At 43.3% G+C, this 21,673-nt stretch overlaps 2 protein-coding genes across 3 annotated transcripts; one reads left to right on the forward strand and one right to left on the reverse strand.

Moving 5' to 3' along the window:
* Nucleotides 1–6: 6 nt before the first annotated feature.
* LOC111953546 (GDP-Man:Man(3)GlcNAc(2)-PP-Dol alpha-1,2-mannosyltransferase) lies at nucleotides 7–6,140 on the reverse strand. Of its 2 annotated transcripts, none has more exons than XM_023972907.2 (5): nucleotides 6,056–6,140; nucleotides 2,984–3,205; nucleotides 1,821–2,192; nucleotides 757–1,334; nucleotides 7–317 (listed from the first exon to the last, which is right to left on the reverse strand). In XM_023972907.2, exons 1-5 carry the CDS (start codon nucleotides 6,100–6,102, stop codon nucleotides 34–36), a joined length of 1,503 nt encoding a protein of 500 aa, XP_023828675.1. In that variant the 5' UTR covers nucleotides 6,103–6,140; the 3' UTR covers nucleotides 7–33. The 2 variants fall into 2 exon arrangements, with proteins under 2 accessions (XP_023828675.1, XP_023828676.1); XM_023972908.2 differs by having other exon boundaries at nucleotides 2,984–3,222; nucleotides 6,056–6,138.
* Nucleotides 6,141–6,945: 805 nt separating this feature from the next.
* cpb2 (carboxypeptidase B2 (plasma)) lies at nucleotides 6,946–15,134 on the forward strand. The gene is made up of 11 exons (XM_023972909.3): nucleotides 6,946–7,085; nucleotides 7,941–8,016; nucleotides 8,249–8,373; nucleotides 8,665–8,773; nucleotides 9,110–9,211; nucleotides 9,373–9,480; nucleotides 9,720–9,830; nucleotides 10,443–10,533; nucleotides 10,788–10,990; nucleotides 12,272–12,356; nucleotides 14,601–15,134. The coding sequence occupies exons 1-11, from the start codon at nucleotides 6,967–6,969 to the stop codon at nucleotides 14,795–14,797; spliced, it is 1,326 nt and encodes a 441-aa protein (XP_023828677.1). The 5' UTR covers nucleotides 6,946–6,966; the 3' UTR covers nucleotides 14,798–15,134.
* The last annotated feature ends 6,539 nt before the right edge of the window (nucleotides 15,135–21,673 follow it).

Consider the following 21,673-nt stretch of genomic DNA (forward strand, 5'->3'; position numbering starts at 1 on the left):
CCCATGAGCGTGACACACTTCCACCCACACCCCTCATCGCTCCAGTGTCCCCATGACAGGCTCCATGGCGGCCAGGAAGCAGGCCTCAAACTCCTGGTCGGAGAAGCGGGTGACCGAGAGGCGGGCGTTGCGTCGGATCTCCAGGCGAGCCGAGGGTGACAGGGCCAGGATCCGCTCAATGGCGTCTGCGTAGCCGTCCTCATCCTCGGCCAGGAAGCCRGTCTGGCGGCCCTCGTAGGGCACCACAATGTCCAGCCTGGGGCCTCCAGACTTGTGGGCCAGGATGACAGTCCCAGCCGCCATGCACTCCACCACCCCTGAGAACAGAGGAGAGCAGAGGCTACAGGGTAAGTGTTGGCTTTAAAATTATACACATTACTGGATGTATAATCGCATTACCTAAGACTGCATTTATATTGAACACTGAAGATAGCATCCACAGCCACCTGGCTAGCAACCCAGCCATTTTGAGAAACTTGCTACGGGCAGTAAAAATGCCTGTATGCCTTCATCTTTCATTTATAAAAGAGGAGGATTAACAAAAGCATATTGTTACAGAACAATGTACTACAATTTCAGAATGGGCTGTTGAATAGAGCGTATGAGGACTCCATTCAGTACAGGATTATACAGTACTAAATGTTGAGAATGTAGAGGGAGAACGAGCGCTTTGCATTGGAATAATAGCCACTCCAGGTGATTAATAATAGAAATGACAGTAGTATAGAATGATAGTAATTCTTTTTCTGTTTATACCTATCCCAAAGTGTTCGTTCCACATGGTGTGCAGTCCCACCGTAGCTTCCCCCAACTCCCTCTTCAGCTCCTCAAACGGCACGTTGAGTTTAAACTCCACCCTGTCCGCCACGCCCAGCTCCTGGCACAGCCCTCTCAGCATCAACACCCTATCCTCATCCTCTTGGTTCCGGCATCCACCAATCAGCACCAACCTCAGCGACTCCCTTCCTCCRGGCCCCGCAACTAGCCCCGCTTCTTTCTTCTGCAGCACCTTCCGGAAGGCGCGAATCTGAAGCCGATGGTCCTTCTCCGGTCGAAACTGACCAATGGAAACGATGGAATGGCACTTCCGGTCCGAGTCCTCGTCCAACGGGAGCTGGAGGAAGGCGTGGGTGTCGCACGGCGGGTAGACTAGGCAGGTGCGGTTGGTCGCTCGCCATAGGGTCAGGATGTGGTTCAGGGTCCAGCTGGAGTTGACCATGACCACGTCGCTGCAGGAGCCGGCCAGACCATAGAGCAGCGCCAGCAGGCAGTAGTAGACAACCTTGACCGCGCTCAGTAACAGGTTGTTGGAGATGTAGTCTGCGTTGTTGAACCTGGAAACATAGGGGGGGAGGTTGGTTAGGGAATGGTAAACGATAACATGATAGGATCAGGTGAAGGGAAGCATGCACAACAAGGGGAAGTCACGCACTGACGTCAACGATAAAGAGGAAAGTGGACCTAAGTTACAACATGAACAACACTGATTGATGCAGGATTGATGACAGTCAAAATGACAGCGGTGCAACGTGTTAGTTAGTGCTTGTAAGTTTCCAGAGTATTCCCAATTTCCCTATTCCCATTAGCCTGATTTGATCCTGATCATAGCCTAGTCCAGATCTGTAGGTGACTTTRTAGCTAACTTCTCTGACTAACATTGTCATGCCATGGTAGTCAGAGTGTGACATTGACAATAATAGGCAGAGAGGCATTGGCTAAAGCGCATTCCGATATGGACCTGGCTATAACATCCTAGTTAGACTGTGTCTCGGGGGCCGGGGGTCTGTAGTGAGAAACAGGGTTCTGAGACGATTACCTACCTGGGGTTCCTCTCGCGCACCACCGACAGCATGTCTGTGCTGATGGTGGGGTAGTGCACGTAGCTAGCCACGTGACAACCCCCTAGGTATTTAAACACAGGCAGAGTGAAGGCGTAACCCATGGAGTCGATGTAGACATCTGGGACAAACTCCGTAAGGGCTTCCCAACCAAGGAAGATTGAGCCTACACTTTGACCAATCAGAGTGAAGTGGGGGAAGAGGCTGGCCTCGACCAATAGGCGGTGTTTGAGGAAGACAAACTGGACGGGTCGAGGTAAAAGGATGTTGAAGCGCCGCCGGGCGCCATCAAGAATCTGCTGGTTTGTCACACCCTGGTCGCCCGTGTACACCATGAAGTTGACATCTTGGTACCTGGGACATGGAGAAGACCATATTTATTACTGCATACAGTAGCAAACCCTTTTGCAATGGATAACGTTTTGCAACGAAAACAAACATGTGTTGGACAAGTTCAGGTAGTCCCCAGTTGGTTGTACTTCCCTCCCCTGTGGGTCTGTTTGCTTCCATTTGGTTCCTAGTGAATATGACCCAGGTGGGTGAATTAATGTGGAAGACTGGGAGATGTTCATTAGGGCACAATACAGAAAATGTTACGCAAGGGAAAATTAAAATTGGCGTTAAGTCCCTCCCTGTTCCAATTATTTTTCTTCCCTTTGGTGCCTAATGAACACGGCAACGAATTACTGTTGGATATGGGTTTTTTCATACTGTGTGAACATTCTAATCAACATAATGCTTGAAAAACAGGTAGCAAGCTGAGATTTGGTAGATACTCCACCAAAGTAACTTCTTCATGCTGAATGCACTGACCAGTCTGTAGTAAGATCCTATAGCTAGGAATATTATAATTAAGCAATAAGGCCCGAGGCTTGTCTTGTGCACAACGCAACGCGTCACAAACCCCCAAGGTGCCTTATTGCTATTATAAACTGGTTACCAACGTAATTAGTGCAGTAAAAAGGAATMTTGTCATACCTGTGGTATACGGTCTGATWCACCACGGCTGTCAGCCAATCAGCATTCAGGGCTCGAACCACCCAGTTTACAATAATAATATAATTTGTCACCGGTAATTATTAGCTGGTGTGGCTTAGCTTAGTCAAGGTGCAACGACATACWTTGAAAGTGCAATTTTCCCWTACCTATTCTGCAAAGCTCTGAGGGCACACCACAGCACTCGCTCGCCACCACCTCCCGCGTTGCAGTACGGGTGAAAGAAAGCCACTGTGGGACGCCCATCACGCGCTCGCCGTGCGTTCCTGTTTGCCTGCAGCCACACGCGCACCCCCATGACGAGCACGACCAGGGTGGCGGTCAGGAGCATGCACAGAAACACGCATGGCAGGAGCAATGTCCACAACAACCTGGGGTAATGAGAGAACTATAAGAGAAGGTGACAGACCTGCTCTACAGAAAAGGTAGGGCCAATTCAGTAAGACAACGTTATGCAACGTTCAGATAGAAATATATAATGTAGCTTTCACCCTTGAACAAACATGCATCTCTGACTTGTAGAATATGGAATCACATCAGCTGTATTTATGCCATTTCTATCTGCAACCATCAGCGTTATTGTCCCACTGAATGCTCAGATATGTAGCTAGCTAGAGCAAACATACCTCTGACATGTAGAAAAAGCAATATCAGAGCCATATATGAGCTATAGCAGCTCTATTCATGACATTTCTACCTGCAACGTTCCACAACGTTTGCTTAACGTTACTACAGAACAAGGCCCAGGAACCCTGTTAAACTGATAATCTACACTTAAAGTTGCACATTTTGGGGAATATTCAGAGGTGGAAACTTTCCGTGGGAATTAACGGGAATATATTGGAATTAACTAAATCTAATGTAGATGTTTTTTGCATTGGATATATTTACAATACCATATGGAGACAAACATAAACCTTTTACTTTATCATAAGTAGACATAATTGCAAATTATAAAATCCTCGCAATAGAAATAAAAAAAACTATTTAGCTACGTATTGAACTTTAAATGAGTTGACTCTTCATATGGGATGATTTCACTGAACACCAAAAGAAAGGGATATTGAATGATCCCCAATGACCAATCGCATTTCCCAAAAATGTTTTCAACATACATCTGTAAAATGATCTTCCTCTCAGGCTTCCATGCCTTTTCCCTGGACCTCCTCAATGTCCACCTCTTGAACATCAGACTGAGGCCTCATCTTCACTGTCACTTTCCAACCTTGTTGAGGATGGCTCGTTGTCAGGCTCAAAAAGCCTAAAATTTGCCAAGATGGCCACCAATTTTTCAACCCTTGTATTGGTCTGCCTGTTGCGTGCTTTGGTGTGTGTTCCCAAGCAAGGACCAGTTGTGCTCTGAGGTGGCTGATGTTGGTSGGATTTGGAGGATGATGGAGGCAACAGGGGAAAGAGCCTCAGGTCCCTTCCACCAAGTGGCTGATGAGATATGTTGGCACGACTGCCATATRGCATCTCCATCCCAAAGRCCTTGCTTGGAAGTGTACTTCGCCAGACTGCCAAGAACCTTGCCCTCATCCAGGCCAAGGTGGCGAGACACGGTAGCGATGACACCATAGGCCTTATTGATCTCTGCACCATACAGGATGCTCTTGCCAGCATACTTGGGGTCCAACATGTACGCTGCGGCGTGTATGGGCTTCAGGCAGAAGTCTTCGTGCTTTTTGATGGATTTCAGAACTGCAGTTTCCTCTGCTTGGAGAAACAGTGAAGTGGGCAAGGCAGTACGGATTTATTCTCTTACATCTATCTACAAGCAGAGTCTGAACATCAGACAGGATGGCATTGTCTCCCTCAATCCGTGCAATGGCTACTGCTATAGGTTTCAGGAGTTTCAGGCAGCTTACCACTCTCTCCCAAAATACATCATACAGGAGGATCCTCTTGATGGGGCTGTCCATATCGGCAGACTGTGATATGCACATTTCTTGGAGAGACTCATTCCCCTCCAGGAGACTGTCAAACATGATGACAACACCAGCCCAACGGGTGTTGCTGGGCAGCTTCAATGTGGTGCTCTTATTCTTCTCACTTTGCCTGGTGAGGTAGATTACTGCTATAACTTGATGACCCTTCACATACTTTACCATTTCCTTGGCTCTCTTGTAGAGTGTATCCCATTGTTTACAGTGCCACGATGTCCTTGAGGTGCAGATTCAATGCATGAGCAGCACAGCCAATGGGTGTGATGTGAGGGTAGGACTCCTCCACTTTAGACCAAGCAGCCTTCATGTTTGCAGCATTGTCTGTCACCAGTGCAAATACCTTCTGTGGTCCAAGGTCATTGATGACTGCGTTCAGCTCATCTGCAACGTAGAGACCAGTGTGTCTGTTGTCCCTTGWGTCTGTGCTCTTGTAGAATACCGGTTGAGGTGTGGAGAMGATGTAGTTAATTYTTCCATGGCCGCYAACATTCAACCTCCCATCAGAGATGATTGCAATACAGCCTGCTTTCTAATTTATGGTTAAGGTTAATGGGGTTAAGGTTAGGTTGAAAATCAGATTTTTAAGAAGATACATTGTAGAAATAGGCAGGGTTTACGACTTAACTAGTGATGACCTGGCTACCTGTGCTAATTGGGTAGCTATCTTTAGCATGCTCTGAACACCTGTATGTTAGCGTAACTGGGTAGTGTGGGGAGGAAGTGTAGTCATTCATCAACTGGAGGCACGCAGCTTATGGATCTGTGTAAAACTGCTACAGTAACTGTATTTTGTATGCATCTTTCTAGCTGACATGAAAGATAAGGGGTGGCATATCAGCGTGTTTCAAAAACCATTTTACAAGCGATGATTGACGTTTTAAACGTCAAACACACAGCGTCGGAATTGTAGTTCATATGCAGCCACCCAAACTTACTGCGTGGGCGAAGCTAAGCGCTGAAAACCCTACGCCACGGATAATAAGAGTTTGAGAGCTAGCTAGTTACATTCCATGAGCAACAAGACACGACTTAAGAAAAATTACACGAGTCGACATTGATAAACATAGGCTATGAATTAATATAATAGCTGGCTTAACGTTAGCTAACTAACGTAGGTGATGCACTGCTGTTGACAGCTAAGTAGCTAGCCAGCTGGTTAGCTATAATGCCTAGCTAGCTGACTAAAGCAATCAATCGCACAATGTTTTGTCTAGTTAGCTGGGCAAATATCTAACATCATTAGATAAAGATGTACATAAAAAACTAAATTCCAACCTGATTAGATCACACAAACATTGAGCAAGTTGATCATGGACAGACATCTTGACAACACAACCTTCAAACCGGAAGTGTTTGTGCTGAAAATTCACTATTGGTTTTTATTTTAAGTTAGCGCGTCCGTTTTTATTATACCTCCGTGAGAGCACAACGCCACCTGGTGTAGTCAATGATGTGTATAAAATCATCTTGGCACTCCTCAATTGTACCAAATATTTTGGAAGCTATAGAAAGTAATTTATTAATGTCTACATTCGTTTTTGACACGTTTATTCTATAACAGACACCTTAATGCATACTGTTAAATTATCTTATGTGTGCTAAACATAAAAATAAAATAAAAAGTTAAAATTAAAGTATTTTTTTGAGAGTACTAATGTTAATGTCCCCACTACAACAACAAAAAACTTTAAAAAATGCAATATGTCCTTGAAACATTTAATTGAAATGCTGTAGAATACGGCCGACTGGTGGCTTCAAAGCCTCTCAATGGCCAATAAATAACAAATTGCAATCTAGGGTTTATATACGTCATTGGGTGTAGCACAGTGAATTTGTCTGTGAGCTGACAGATTTTGCATAATGAATATACAATATTCTGTAGACCTACTAAKGCAAATAGTAGGCCTAGCTTTAAGCAATTATTTTCTGGCTAAAGGTAGTTCCAGGATAAAGTTTAAACCCAAATAAATTACAATAAATAATTTCAAGATGTGGATAGGTTTTAAAAGAAAGACCTATATTATTGAATCTTTTTTTTTTTTGGGGGGGGGGATCATGGTGTATTAAACAGCTCATTGTTATTGCAAAGCAGCCCAAAGCCCTCCTCAAAAAAGTAAAGTTTAACTTAGACTTTACTCTGGCTAAATCAACACAGATCTCTCTCTCTCTCTCTCTCTCTCTCTACCATGTTAACCAAACATCTTGCACAAGTTTTGGACACATTAAACATGAAGGCTCTTCTAATATGGGCTGTTTTGCTGAACTTTTACAAACTCCTTCAGACAAGTGACTGCACTTCAACACAGTAAGTTTCCCACAATAAACATGATCATAATTGTTTAGGAGACTTTGCTTAACCTAAATGAAAAATAGATGCGTTTGATTGACAGATCCAAAAGGACCACCACATGATAATGTTTACTCTTTCCACTGTACATCCTCCTACATGTTTTCTGTATTTTATTTAAAGTAGAATTGAAGTGGTCATTGACATGAAGTTGACATCATTGACATGATTTAAGGAATTCACATTCACAAGAATTCATGAGATGACAGGATAAATCTAAACCCATGTATTTGCTATAATACAGGACTGTAATGAATAACAAACCATATGCATCTGTGAAGGATAACACTTCAATTTGGTCAATTTGCCTTTGGCTCAACTTAGTCCAAGCCAAACATTTTGACTATGTTAGCCCACACAGCTTCAAGGATCCACTTTCATGCTTGGTTTAAGACCTCATATTTAAGCTTATAGAGACCCCAACTGGTGTATAGAACAATCTCAAAATGATCTACTTTGGTTTAGATATGAAACCTGAAACCATCATGAAACCTGTAACCCAATAAATGAATTTGACTTGGTGAAAATCTTTTTTTTGTTTTTTACGAACTTGCTTACCACTTTTTCCATGTGGTTTATTCCTTCACAGACTCCATGAAATGACCTCTTCCTAAATATTTGTTCAAATGATTAATTTTGTGTATGGTTTCCTAGAAACAAGGGTGGCTCAACTTACCTCACTCTCCTCTTCATCTCAATAGTCTAGTGACCTCTCCTCATATCCTTTCCTATGTGTAGATGAAGAGGAGACGAGGAAAGGAAGCCACATAAGACTATTTGAGACCTAGCCTATTTTTCCTTTGTCTTTCACAGTGACCAAGTACTCTCAATCCAAGTCACAACACACCAACAAGCAGATATTGTGAGGAACATATCCAGCCAATATGAGGTACAATAATGATGTGATAATAAACTAATAGTTATCTTCTGTTTAAAAAAAAAAAAWTCACTTCACTGGTCTTAAACKAAGAACATTGTGCCAATTACTATTTTTGTTTCTGTACTAGGTTACGGTTTGTTGTTTTCAGACTACATGTTACTCACAATTAGGATACATTCTTTTAAAGTTTATTCATGCATTTGTGTGTGTATGAACATGTGTGTTRGTGTGTGTCTCCCAGACAGTTTTGTGGTCACCTGCTTCACCTGAGTACATCGGAGCACACACTGAGGTGCACCTGTTTGTTCCTGCCAACAACTTGGGGACTGTCACAGACCTGCTGCGGACACACCACCTAACACACCAGTATGTCATGTGATCAATGCTCATATTTTAGTGACACTAGCAATGTTAACACAACACCTAACTGCCTCATCAAGAAGTTCAGTTTTATTGGCTTAATGGCTAAGGTGTTGGGTTTACAGTAGCTAGAGCTTGAGTTCAAGCACCGGTTTGGACTACCAGCCGACTTTGCTTTAACTTCAATATTGATTTTGTTATGTTATGCTCATATTAAGGTCATATACATGATATTGCATATAGAATGTTTTTAATAGTTCAGAGAAATCCCCAAGAGCAAGAATGTGTTTGTTTCAGAGTGCTACTGGACAACACAGAGGAACTGATCGAGATGCAGACCAGGAATGAATCGTCGGACCCTAGAAGCAGCGCATCTTATTATGAGAGATACCATTCTCTGGAGGACGTAAGATACCGGATTGTGACATGTCATTTCCTAATGTTATTAACATAACCGTAATGTAACTAACATAATCTCAATGTAACACCCCATTAACATTACTTTAAAGTCATAACCTTTTCTGGGCCCGTATTCATACGTAAGAGTGCTGATCTAGGATCATTATGATGCCTTTTAGATAATAATGAATAATGTTATATGGCCAGGGGCAGCTAGTCCTAGATCATTTCTACTACTGTGAAACACTTTATGAGTACAAGGCCCTGGTCATTTGTGGTCCCAGCTGCTAGATATCAAGTTTGTATTTATTATGAAAATGTTTACATGCTGTCTCTTTTCTAGATATACTATTGGATCAATAAGACTGCCCAGGAACACCCAGACATGGTCAAAGTCATCCTGATTGGCTCATCATATGAAAAACGCCCACTTTACGTTCTCAAGGTTCCCCAAGCTGCCTTCTTAGCAATGACTCATACAATTATTATATTTTGAAGTAATGTCATTTTCATAGTCAGTTTATAAGTCCTAGTCATTTTATACAAGCAACAGTCACATCCTCATCATCTGATCAAATTATTGCATTTCTCTGTTCTCTTTTTCAGTTGTCTGGACGACAAGAGAGAGCTGAAAAGAGAGCAATATGGATTGACTGTGGCATTCATGCTAGAGAGTGGATCTCCCCAGCTTTCTGCCTGTGGTTTGTGCAATATGTCAGTACCTTGTTCCTAAAATCCCGATTCTCTACCAACTTATATTCTATCTATTCTGATAGGCCATACTGTATACATATTTGGTTATATAGCGTCTTCATAACTCGTTGGTTATGAAGTACGATTGAAAATGTTTATGATGGCTCTGGACTTGTATTAAATCGTATTGCTCACTATTTTGATTTGGAACATAGACAGCTATATTAAACTTTTGACTCTTCCTTGTGCTCTTTCCTCAGTCCTTGAATTTCTATAATCTAAACAATGACATCACTGAGATGCTGAACAGTATGGACATCTATGTGCTGCCTGTCATGAACCCGGATGGATACAAGTACACATGGACAACGGTAAAGAATAAGACAATTAATATGAAATTGAGTCAGTGGTTGCGTTCCGGGACGACAACATTGCAGACGTGGTATTGACCAATAGTTGTGTGCCACCTCATCGACTGCGCAGTCGTGCGTCAGATTGCTATGTGATGTGGTTAGCTCATATGATAAACACCGATCCAGTGAGATCTGGCATGAGTCTGCAATGTCAGTCTGGAATGCTGCCAGTGCCTTCAAATATGTCACTCWGAGCTACACAAAAATGGTAATCTCTACGGGCACTGTGCATCATATGGACATACTTAGTGCATATGAATGATCTATGAGTCTAGATCCATGATCTAACAATATATCATTTTTAACACACAGATCCATTCCACTCACTCCTAAACAACTCAACTTTATTCTGCATAATGTATATACAGAATGTCAGAGAGATTTTATATTTTGTGAGTTTACAACTCAACTTTATTCTGCATAATGTATATACAGAATGTCAGAGATTTTGTGAGTTTACGTCAGTGTACGTTTTATGAGTATATGGCAGTTGGCTATATGTTTTGAGGGGATACAGTATGTCAGTATTTGTTTTGTTATTATAATGTGTGTGCTCCTTTATTTGACCAGAACCGAATGTGGAGAAAGAACCGTTCCTTGAGCAAGGAAAGCAACTGTGTTGGAACCGACCTCAATAGAAACTTTGACGCAAACTGGGGCAGTAAGTCTGAAATGGAAACTGAACTGGCAGCTTGAGGGCTACTGGTCTCTGATCCCACATACAAACTACTGCCGTTGTTCCCTTGAGCAAGCCTCTTATCCCTAAAATTGCTCTCCATCCAGAGGCGTTGCACAGCAACTGACTCTGTGACGCTCAACGTGTGTGTGTTTCTGGGGGTGTTTGGAAAAAGGCAGAAGATGACTTTGCGTTCTAAGCAAATGGAAAATAAACGTTCTATTATATTCCCTCTGCAGCAAAGGGAGCCTCCAACAGGCCCTGTGATGAGATATACTGCGGCCAGTTCCCAGAGTCGGAGCCTGAGGCGGAAGCCGTGGCTAACTTCTTGCGCAGCCACAAAGACTCGGTAAAGCTTTATCTCTCCATCCATTCCTATGGTCAGATGCTGCTCTTCCCATACTCCTGCTCCAATGAGGAGGTGCCTAACCACGCCGAGTTGGTGAGTTGTTGGGAGAGATGAATGGGCGGATGAAACCTAGGGATTACATATTAGGCATTAATTTGCAGTTGATAAAGGTGTTTGTAAGTAGCTAATTAGGCCAATATTCTGTATAATTAGCCATTTATTAAGCCTTTTCAGCGTTTTCCTATTCACACAAACAATAAATGGCTAATAGTACCTGAAATGGCATAAGTTGCTACTTATAAATGCCTATATAGTGATCCATATACTGTTTTTTGAACAGTCAGTAAATATTATMACCCCAAAAAATGCTAACCTCCCCTGGTATTGGTAATGGTGAGAGGTTAGCATGTGGGTGTCTTTGTGCTTCTAATGCTTTCTCAATCATCATTATTCACGATTCATTCAGGCTTATCCGTAATTATGGTAAGCAAGTGTTCAGAAATATATTATATTCTTATTTACAATCAAAGTGACTCCAAAATGACACTACATTATTTACCGTTAATTTCTATTGGGCACAAAATAATCTTTAACGCATCCAACAAGTTTGTAGAGTCTATAGCTTGACGAAGTCATTTCGTGCTGGGAATTTGGGACCAAATACTAAGCTTTTGTATAAGGGCACAAGGCGAGACCCAAATGCAGACACAGGAGGCAGGTGATTGAGCTCCGATACTTATTATACCAAAAGGGGTAGGCAAAAGGCAGGTCGGGGACAGGCGAGAGTTCATAAACTAYGTCAGAGTCCAAACAGTACCAGGCGATAGGCAGGCTCGAGGTCAGAACAGACAGTGGTCAGGCAGGCGGATACGACMTCAGGACAGGCAAGGGTCAAAATCCAGGAGGGCTAGGAAAAAACAGAGACTGGGAAAAATAGGAGCTAGGAGAAACGCTGGTTGACTTGGCAAAACAAGACGAACTGGCACAGAGAGACAGGAAACACAGGGATAAATACACCGGGGACTAATGGAGAAAACAGGAGACACCTGGAGGTGGGTGGAGACAATCACAGACAGGTGAAACAGATCAGGGCTTGACATTTTGACTACTTTAATACAATTTGTCCAAATACTTTTGGTTCCCTAAACTATGTACAAAAAGTGCTGTAATTACCCTCAAATTAAAGCTGACAGTCTGCACTTTAACATCAAAGTCATTGTATCATTTCAAATCCAAAGTGCTGGAGTACAGAGCTAAAACAGCAAACTGTGTCACTGTCCAAATACTTTTGGACCTCACTGTATATAATCAACAACAAAAAAATGTACTTTATTTTTTTTAATTAACTGTGTTCCATTGTTTTTTTTTTAACAGTTTGAGCTTGTACAGGATGCAGCCATGAAAATCAGAAGATACTACAGGAACAACTACAAATATGGCGCATCAGCAAAAACAATATGTGAGTCAGTCTTCATCAGAGTTGGGGTCAATTCCATTTTACATTTTGTCAACTCAGGAAGCATTGGAATGAATTAATTGACCCCAACCCTGGTCTCCATCAAAAACAACATTGTGATACTCACAGAATTTTGTCTGTATCACATAGGTTGGCGAGGCAGMCAGCAAGGTTGCAAACCAAATGTTGGCTAGAAGCATGGGGATATACTGTTTAGATGCTTTTCCCAGTGGAGATTATGTTTATGAATTGCCTGGCTGGGCTGTGGGACAGTGGATGCACATTGATAATTCAAATGGAAATGTTAACATGCATTTACCCGGGAATTATTGTGAATAACTCCTGGCTATCAGCATCCAAATATACCGTTTAATACAACCTGGTCTTAGAGCATTTCGTATTATTCTGTACGTAAATCTGTTAGTATGATATGTTACTTTTCGTATAGTATGTATTAATTTGTGAATGTCCATCACCCAATTCATATAATATGTTACGAATTACAATTCGTATTACACTAAACAAAAATATAAACGCAACAATTTCAAAGATTTTACTCAGTTAGTTTCTTTAAGGAAATCAGTCACTGTAAATAAATTCATTAGGCCCTAGTCTATGGATGACTGGGAATACAGATATTCATCGGTTGGTCACAGATACAGTATATCTTAAACAAAAAAAAGTAAGGGGCGAAGATCAGAAAACCAGTCAGCATCTGGTGTGACCACCATTTGCCTCATAGAGTTGATCAGGCTGTTGATTGTGGCCTATGGAATATTGTCCCACTCCTCTTCAAAGGCTGTGCGAAGTTGCTGGATATTGGCAGGAACTAGAATGCACTGTCATACAAGTCGATGGGGGACATGTCTGGTGAGGACGCAGGTCATGGAAAAACTGGGACATTTTCAGCTTCCAGGAATTGTGTACAGATCCTGCCGACATTGGTCTGTGCATTATCATCCTGAAACATGAGGTGATGGTGATGGACAAATGGCACGACAATGGGCCTCAGGATCTCGTCACGGTATCTCTGTGCATTCAAACTGCCATAGATAAAATGCAATTGTGTTCATTGTCCGTAGCTTATTCCTGCCCATACCATAACCCCACCGCCACCATGGGGCACTCTGTTCACAACGTTGACGTCATCAATCCGTTCGCCCACACGGTGCCATACACGCTGTCTGCCATCTGCCCGGTACAGTTGAAACCGGGGTTCATCCGTGAAGAGCACACTTCTCCAGTGTGCCAGTGGTCATCGAAGGTGAGCATTTGCCCACTYAAGTCAGTTAAGACGCCAAACTGCAGTCAGGTCAAAATCCTGGTGAGGACGACAAGCATGCAGATGAGCTTCCCTGAGATGGTTTCTGACAGTTTGTCCAGAAATTCTTTGGTTGTGCAAACCCACAGTTTTATCAGCTGTCCGGGTGGCTGGTTTCAAACGATTCCGCAGGTGAAGATGTGGAGGTCTTGGGCAGACGTGGTTATATGTTGTCTGTGGTTGTGAGGCCGGTTGGACGTACTGCCAAATTCTCTATAACGACATGCCAAGAGTGTGCAAACCTGTCATCAAGGCAAAGGGTGGCTGCTTTGAAGAATCTCAAATATAAAATATATTTAGATTTGTTCAACACTTTTTGTTACTACATGATTCCATATGTGTTATTTCATAGTTTCGATGTCTTCACTATCATTCTGACCCTTGAATGAGTAGGTGTGTCCAAACTTTTGACTGGTACTGTATGTTATAAATTTGCAAAAGGTACAATATATTACGAATGTGCAAATGTAAATTTTTTTTGATTTAGGTTGAGGTTAAGGTTAGAGTTAGGGGAAGGGTTAGCTAACATGCTAAGTAGTTGCAAAGTAGCAAAACAGTAGTAAGTAGTTGAAAAGTTTCTCATTAGCTAAAAATGCTAAAGTTCCCCATGATGAGATTCAAACTCGCAACCTTTGGGTTGCTAGATGTTCGCGTTACACGCCCACCAATCCACCCTGACCAACCATTCTACTTTCGCTTTTGCATTAAGCAACCATCACTCTTATGTAACCATACCAAATGCAACATATCATACTAATTTGAGTGTCCCGGATTTACATTTACTATGTTAGGAATAGTCTATGAGACCAGGCTGTTTCATAATAAAATGCTGACAGTTGCTTTGTAAAGCTGTTATAAGTTATTGCTTTATAAACGGTCACTGCAAAACAAGTTAAGTTCCTTGTTCTTCCTTCGTCCTTCTACAGACTTAGCCCCTGGAGGTTCTGACGACTGGGCCTACAACCTGGGCATCCACTACTCCTTCACCTTTGAGCTGGAGGACCGTGGTCGATATGGTTTCCTCCTACCGCCATCATTAATCTCCAAGGCCTGCAATGAAGCCCTTCTCGCTCTTAAGAGTATCGCTCTCAGAGTCATTCAGAAAACACAACCCCAACCCTAACACGGAACCCAAACCGGCTGCACGTGTGCGCCATCGTGCGCCATCGTGCATAAATATATTTTGTCCCCCCACACCAAACGTTATCATGACACGCAGGTTAAAATATCAAAACAAACTCTGAACCAATGATATTAATTTGGGGACAGGTCGAAAGCATTAAACATGTATGGCAATTTAGCTAGCTAGCTTGTACTTGCTAGTTAATTTGTCCTATTTAGCTAGCTTGCTGTTGCTAGCTAATTTGTCCAGGGATATAAACATTGAGTTGTTATTTTGCCTGAAATGCACACGGTCCTCTACTCCGCCAATGAATCCACACATAAAACGTTCAACCGAATCGTTTCTAGTCATTTCTCCACCTTCCAGGCTTTTTCTTCTCTTGACTTTATAATGCGATTGGCAACTTTCATAAATTAGGGGCATTACCGCCACCGACCTCGTTCGTCTTTCAGTCACCCACGTGGGTATAACCAATGAGGAGATGGCACGTGGGTACTTGCTTCTATAAACCAATGAGGAGATGGTAGAGGCAGGACTTGCAGTGCGATCTACGTCAGAAATAGAACTGACTTCTATTTTAGCCCTTGGCAACGCAGACGCTCGTTGGCGCGCGCGAGCAGTGTGGGTGCAATAATTGAACAACATAAATTTCTACATTTATTTTGCAACGCTCACGCACGCGACGAGAGAGGTGTAGTCAGCCTGTAACCCTTTATGCCCCTGAGAAGTTGGCTGTGTAAACCTGAGCAGTTTCACGTCTGATTTGGTCCAAAGTAATCCCTTTTATCAAAGTATGTTTTGTGTGCGTGTCTGTCAATCATTTAAAAAAAAAAWATGATTTAACCTTTATTTAACCAGGAAGGGCTCATTGAGATTTAAAATCTCTTTTTCAAGAGCGTCCTGGCCAAGATAGGCAGCACCAAGTCATTACAAAAATTACAGACAAACAACATGAAAAACTACAAATAATCTAGTAAAAACCATAGAATTCACAAGAGTATAACAAAATCAAAAACACCAAATTAAAAACATTGACAGGTCAGGGAATCAGTCTCAAGATCATTCATCAGTGATTTAAAAACACCAATCGGGACAAGTTCTTCCAGTTTAAAAGTATTTTGTAAGACGTTCCAAGACGATGGCGCAGAGTACATAAAAGCCCTTTTACCAAATTCAGTTTGGACATTTGGAACAGTTAGCACGATAAAGTCCAGCGAACGAAGAGAGTACCCACCACATTTCTGAACAATAAAAATGCCCAAATGAAAAGGTAGTAAACCCAAAATGGCTTTGTAAATAAAAGTATACCAGTGACTGAGCCTACGAGTGACTAGAGAAGGCCAGCCAACCCTGGTATACAAAGTGCAGTGGTGCGTAAGGGTTTTGCAGTTTAAAATAAATCTCGAAGTGCCATGGTAAAGGGTGTCAATTGATCTCAAACACTGAGTGGAAGCATTCACATATAAAATATCCCCATAGTCTAGTAAAGGCATAAATGTAGCTGATACTAGCCTCCTTCTGGCTTCAAAAGAAAAACAGGCCTTATTCCTAAAATAAAATCCCAATTTCAGCTTCAATTGTTGTTGAATATGCAATTTAAAAGAGAGGCCGTCATCAATTAAAATTCCAAGATATTTATATGAGGTTACAACCTCAATCTCCTTGCCCTGACAGGTAGTAATAGGTGAAAGGTTCAGAGGTCTATTTCTTACTTTAGAAAACACCATTAGTTTAGTCAGTATTGAGGATAAGCTTCAATTGACACAAGGTATGTTGAACAGTATAAAAAGCAGTTTGCAAGTTCTGGAAAGCTTTTGTAAGAGACGAGGCACAACAGTAAATAACAGTATCATCAGCATAAAAATGAAGTTGCGCATTTTGGACATTTTTGTCTAAATCATTTATATAAATAGTGAATAAGAGAGGACCAAGTACAGAGCCTTGGGGCACACCATTAAAGACAGACAATTTAACAGACATAAGCCCATCAAATTCTATCAGACAGATAGTTAGCAAACCATGTAACTGCATGCTCTGAAAGACCTACACTCGACAATATCTGCCTTAGTATAGCATGATCAACTGTATCAAAAGCCTTAGAGAGATCAATAAAAAGTGAGACACAGGGCTGTTTTTTGTCAAGGGCTTCAGTGATATCATTTAAAACCTTCATGGCTGCTGTAATTGTGCTATGCTTCTTCCTGAAGCCCGATTGGTACATTGATAAAATAGAGTTAGTAAATAAAAACTATTTTAGCTGTTCACTCACAAGGGTTTCAAGTATTTTCACCAGGGGTGACAGCTTTGAGATTGGCCTATAATTATTTAATAGAGTTGGATCTCCCCCTTTTAAAAGTGGTAGGACAAATGCTGATTTCCAGATCTTTGGAATTTCATTACATTCCATGGTTAGATTGAACAGATATGTAAGTGGTTCAGCTATGAAATCAGCTGCCAGATTTAAAAAGCAGGGATCCAAAAGATCAGGACCTGCAGGCTTTCTCTGATCTTTCTCTGATCAGGGCTTTATGTACCACCTGCACTGAGAATGGCAAAAAGCTAAACGTTTGACCAGCTCTCACTGGTTCATACACACAGGGTTGTACAGAGACAGAGGACACTGAATCAAACAGCCTACCAGATGATACAAAGTGCTCATTGAAACAATTCAGCATTTCAGTTTTGTCATATACAGCAACAGAGTCCTTCAAAACACATGGCGGTAATTCATTAACATTACTGTTACCAGACATAGACTTAATAGCCTTCCAAAACTTTCTAGGGTCATTCAGGTTATCAGTGGTAACAGACATAAAATATTCAGACTTGGCCTTCCTGAGAAGAAAATAACACTTATTTCGTAACTGCCTAAAAATAAGCCAACCAGCATCAGAACATGATTTCCTTGCTTTAGCCCAGGCTAGATTACGGTCATGAATAATACAAGACAGCTCAGAAGAAAACCATGGATTATGATTGTATCATKATTTTTTGTTTTTAAGGAGTGGGGCAGTCCCAATCATTACATAATTAGTTGTTTGTTGGAGGAGAAGAAATATGGGGGAGAGAGTACTGAAATAGCAATGGGTCTGATTCGAACCCATGCAACAGCAAGCTGTGTTCCACGGGCAGCGGCTTAGACCGCTAGGCAAGCCTAGTGTCACCCTAGCACAGCATTCATGTTTTTGTAGTAAGTAATCATAGACACGAATGAAATCTTTCTTTCAATTCCTTATTTGTTTTATTCCAACTGTATATCCTCCTACAGTTGTGAAGCTTAAAACTATAATTGTGTTGACAGTTCTCTGTGTGTAGGCTTCTAATGGTGTAACAAGATGAATATTCCTACAGAAAACAATAATGACATTAGATATTTAAATGTTGATGTTTTGGTCTTTCTGAGAATGCCAATTTTTTTCACTGACTTCCCTTTAGCATGGCTAGAAAACGTACCATCATTGCACTGCTATGGTGACACACATCTCAGAATAATCTTCACACAGATGTCATTGTGTAACGGCAGCCTTCCTCCTCTTCGTCTGAAGAGGAGGTGTAGCAGGGATCGGACCAAGACGCAGCGTATTCCGTGTTCAACATATTTAATTAAACGAATAAACAGACGAAAACGTGAACACTTACAAAACAACAAATGTGGCAAAACCGATACAGTCCTTTCTGGTGCAGACAAAACACAAAGACAGGAAACAACCACCCACAAAATCCCAACACAAAACAAGCCACCTATATATGATTCCCAATCAGGGACAACGATTGACAGCTGCCTCTGATTGAGAACCATATTAGGCCGAACACAGAAACAGACAAACTAGACACACAACATAGAATGCCCACCCAGCTCACGTCCTGACCAACACTAAAACAAGCAAAACACATAAGAACTATGGTCAGGACGTGACAGTACCCCCCCGCCTGAGGTGCGGACTCCGAACGCACCCCTAAAACTCAAGGGGAGGGTCTGGGTGAGCATCTGTCCGCAGTGGCGGCTCCGGCGCAGGACGAGGCCACCACTCCACCATTGTCTTTGTCCCCTCCTTAGCGTCCTTTGAGTGGCGACCCTCGCCCCCGACCTTGGCCTAGGAATCCTCACCAAGGTCCCCACTAAAGACTTGAGGAGACAGCTCAGGACAGAGAGGTAGCTCAGGACAGAGAGGTATCAGACAGAGGTAGCTCATGACTGAGAGGGGAGCTCATGACTGGAGGGCAGCTCATGACTGGAGGGCAGCCTCATGACTGGAGGGCAGCTCATGACTGGAGGGCAGCTCATGACTGGGAGGAGCTCCTGACTGGCGGGCGGCTCTGGCGGCTCCTGACTGGCGGGCTGGCTCTGGCGGCCTCCTGACTGGCGGCGGGCTCTGGCCGGCTCCTGACTGGCGGGCGGCGCTCTGGCGGCGCTCCTGACTGGCGGGCGGCTCAGTCACCGGCGCTGCGCAGGGGGCAGCTCACGACGCGCTCGGGCAGGGCGCGCGCAGCTCAGACGGCGCTGGGCGCGGCACCATGCGACGGGCCTCAGACGGCGCTGGCAGGGCAGCTCAGACGGCGCTGGGCAGGCGTGCAGCTCAGACGGCGCTGGGCAGCGGGGCAGCTCAGACGGCCGCTGGGCAGGCGGGCAGCTCAGACGGCGCTGGCAGAGCGCGGCAGCTCAGGCGGCGCTGGGCAGGCGGGCAGCTCATGCGGCGCTGGGCAGACGAGCAGTGCAGGCGGCGTTGGCAGACGGCCGACTCTGACCTGCTGAGGCGCACAGTAGGCCTGTGTGCGTGGTGCCGGAACTGGTGGTACCGGACTGGAGACACGCACCTCAAGGCTAGTGCGGGAGAGAAGGAACAGTGCGTACAGGGCTCTGGAGACGCACAGGAGGCTTGGTGCGTGGTCCGGAACTGGAGGTACTGGGCTGGAGACACGCACCACAGGGAGAGTGCGTGGAGGAGGAACAGGGCTCTGGAGACGCACTGGAAACCTGGTGCGTGGTGTAGGCACTGGTGGTACTGGGCTGGGGCGGGAAGGTGGCGCCGGATAGCTCATAACTGGAAGGCATAAGAACTATGGTCAGGACGTGACACATTGTCATATACAGACCGCATAGATAGAAAAAATACCCCTTTATGGCCATTGTTGGCTGGTCACATGTGCAAGCCGAACTGTCAAAACCTTAGTCATTCCATATGTGTCACTTCACTGTGTCCTATTAATACATATTGACTTCAATTCTTTAATTGCATGTTTAAAACTACATGTGTGCTGATTTCCTGTTCATTGTAGTTGAAAATGTAAAATAGTTCGCAATAAATCACACACAGACTAGAGCAGTACAGTGACCAAAAGTATGTGGACAATATACTATATACAGTGGGGAGAACAAGTATTTTGATACACTGCCGATTTTGCAGGTTTTCCTACTTACAAAGCATGTAGAGGTCTGTAATTTTTATCATAGGTACACTTCAACTGTGAGAGACGGAATCTAAAACAAACCAGAAAATCACATTGTATGATTTTTAAGTAATTAATTTGCATTTTATTGCATGAAAAGTATTTGATCACCTACCAACCAGTAAGAATTCCGGCTCTCACAGACCTGTTAGTTTTTCTTTAAGAAGCCTCCCTGTTCTCCACTCATTACCTGTATTAACTGCACCTGTTTGAACTCGTTACCTGTATAAAAGACACCTGTCCACACATCAATCAAACAGACTCCAACCTCTCCACCAATGGCCAAGACCAGAGAGCTGTATAAGGACATCAGGGATAAAATTGTAGACATGCAACAGGCTGGGATGGGCTACAGGACAATAGGCAAGCAGCTTGGTGAGAAGGCAACAACTGTTGGCGCAATTATTAGAAAATGGAGAAGTTCAAGATGACGGTCAATCACCCTCGGTCTGGGCTCCATGCAAGATCTCACCTCGTGGGGCATCAATGATCATGAGGAAGGTGAGTTATCAGCCCAAACTACACGGCAGGACCTGGTCAATGACCTGAAGAGGGCTGGGACCACAGTCTCAAAGAAAACCATTAGTAACACACTACACCGTCATGGATTCAAATCCTCAGCGCACGCAAGGTCCACCTGCTCAAGCCAGCGCATGTCCAGGCCCGTCTGAAGTTTGCCAATGACCATCTGATGATCCAGAGGAGGAATGGGAGAAGGTCATGTGGTCTGATGAGACAAAAATAGAGCTTTTTGGTCTAAACTCCACTCGCCGTGTTTGGAGGAAGAAGAAGGATGAGTACAACCCCAAGAACACCATCCCAACCGTGAAGCATGGAGGTGGAAACATCATTCTTTGGGGATGCTTTTCTGCAAAGGGTACAGGATGACTGCACCGTTTGAGGGAGGATGGATGGGGCCATGTATCGCGAGATCTTGGCAACAACCCTCCTTCCCTCAGTAAGAGCATTGAAGATGGGTCGTGGCTGGGTCTTCCAGCATGACAACGACCCGAAACACACAGCCAGGGCAACTAAGGAGTGGCGCCGTAAGAAGCATCTCAAGGTCCTGGAGTGGCCTAGCCAGTCTCCAGACCTGAACCCAATAGAAAATCTTTGGAGGGAGCTGAAAGTCCGTATTGCCCAGCGACAGCCCCGAAACCTGAAGGATCTGGAGAAGATCTGTATGGAGGAGTGGGCCAAAATCCCTGCTGCAGTGTGTGCAAACCTGTCAAGAACTACAGGAAACGTATGATCTCTGTAATTGCAAACAAAGGTTTCTGTACCAAATATTAAGATCTGCTTTTCTGATGTATCAAATACTTATGTCATGCAATAAAATGCAAATTAATTACTTAAAAATCATACAATGTGATTTTCTGGATTTTGTTTTAGATTCCGTCTCTCATAGTTGAATGTACCCATGATAGA

The sequence above is a fragment of the Salvelinus sp. IW2-2015 genome, linkage group LG27 (genome assembly GCF_002910315.2).
Source record: "Salvelinus sp. IW2-2015 linkage group LG27, ASM291031v2, whole genome shotgun sequence".
In the NCBI taxonomy this organism is placed as follows: Eukaryota; Metazoa; Chordata; class Actinopteri; order Salmoniformes; family Salmonidae; genus Salvelinus; species Salvelinus sp. IW2-2015.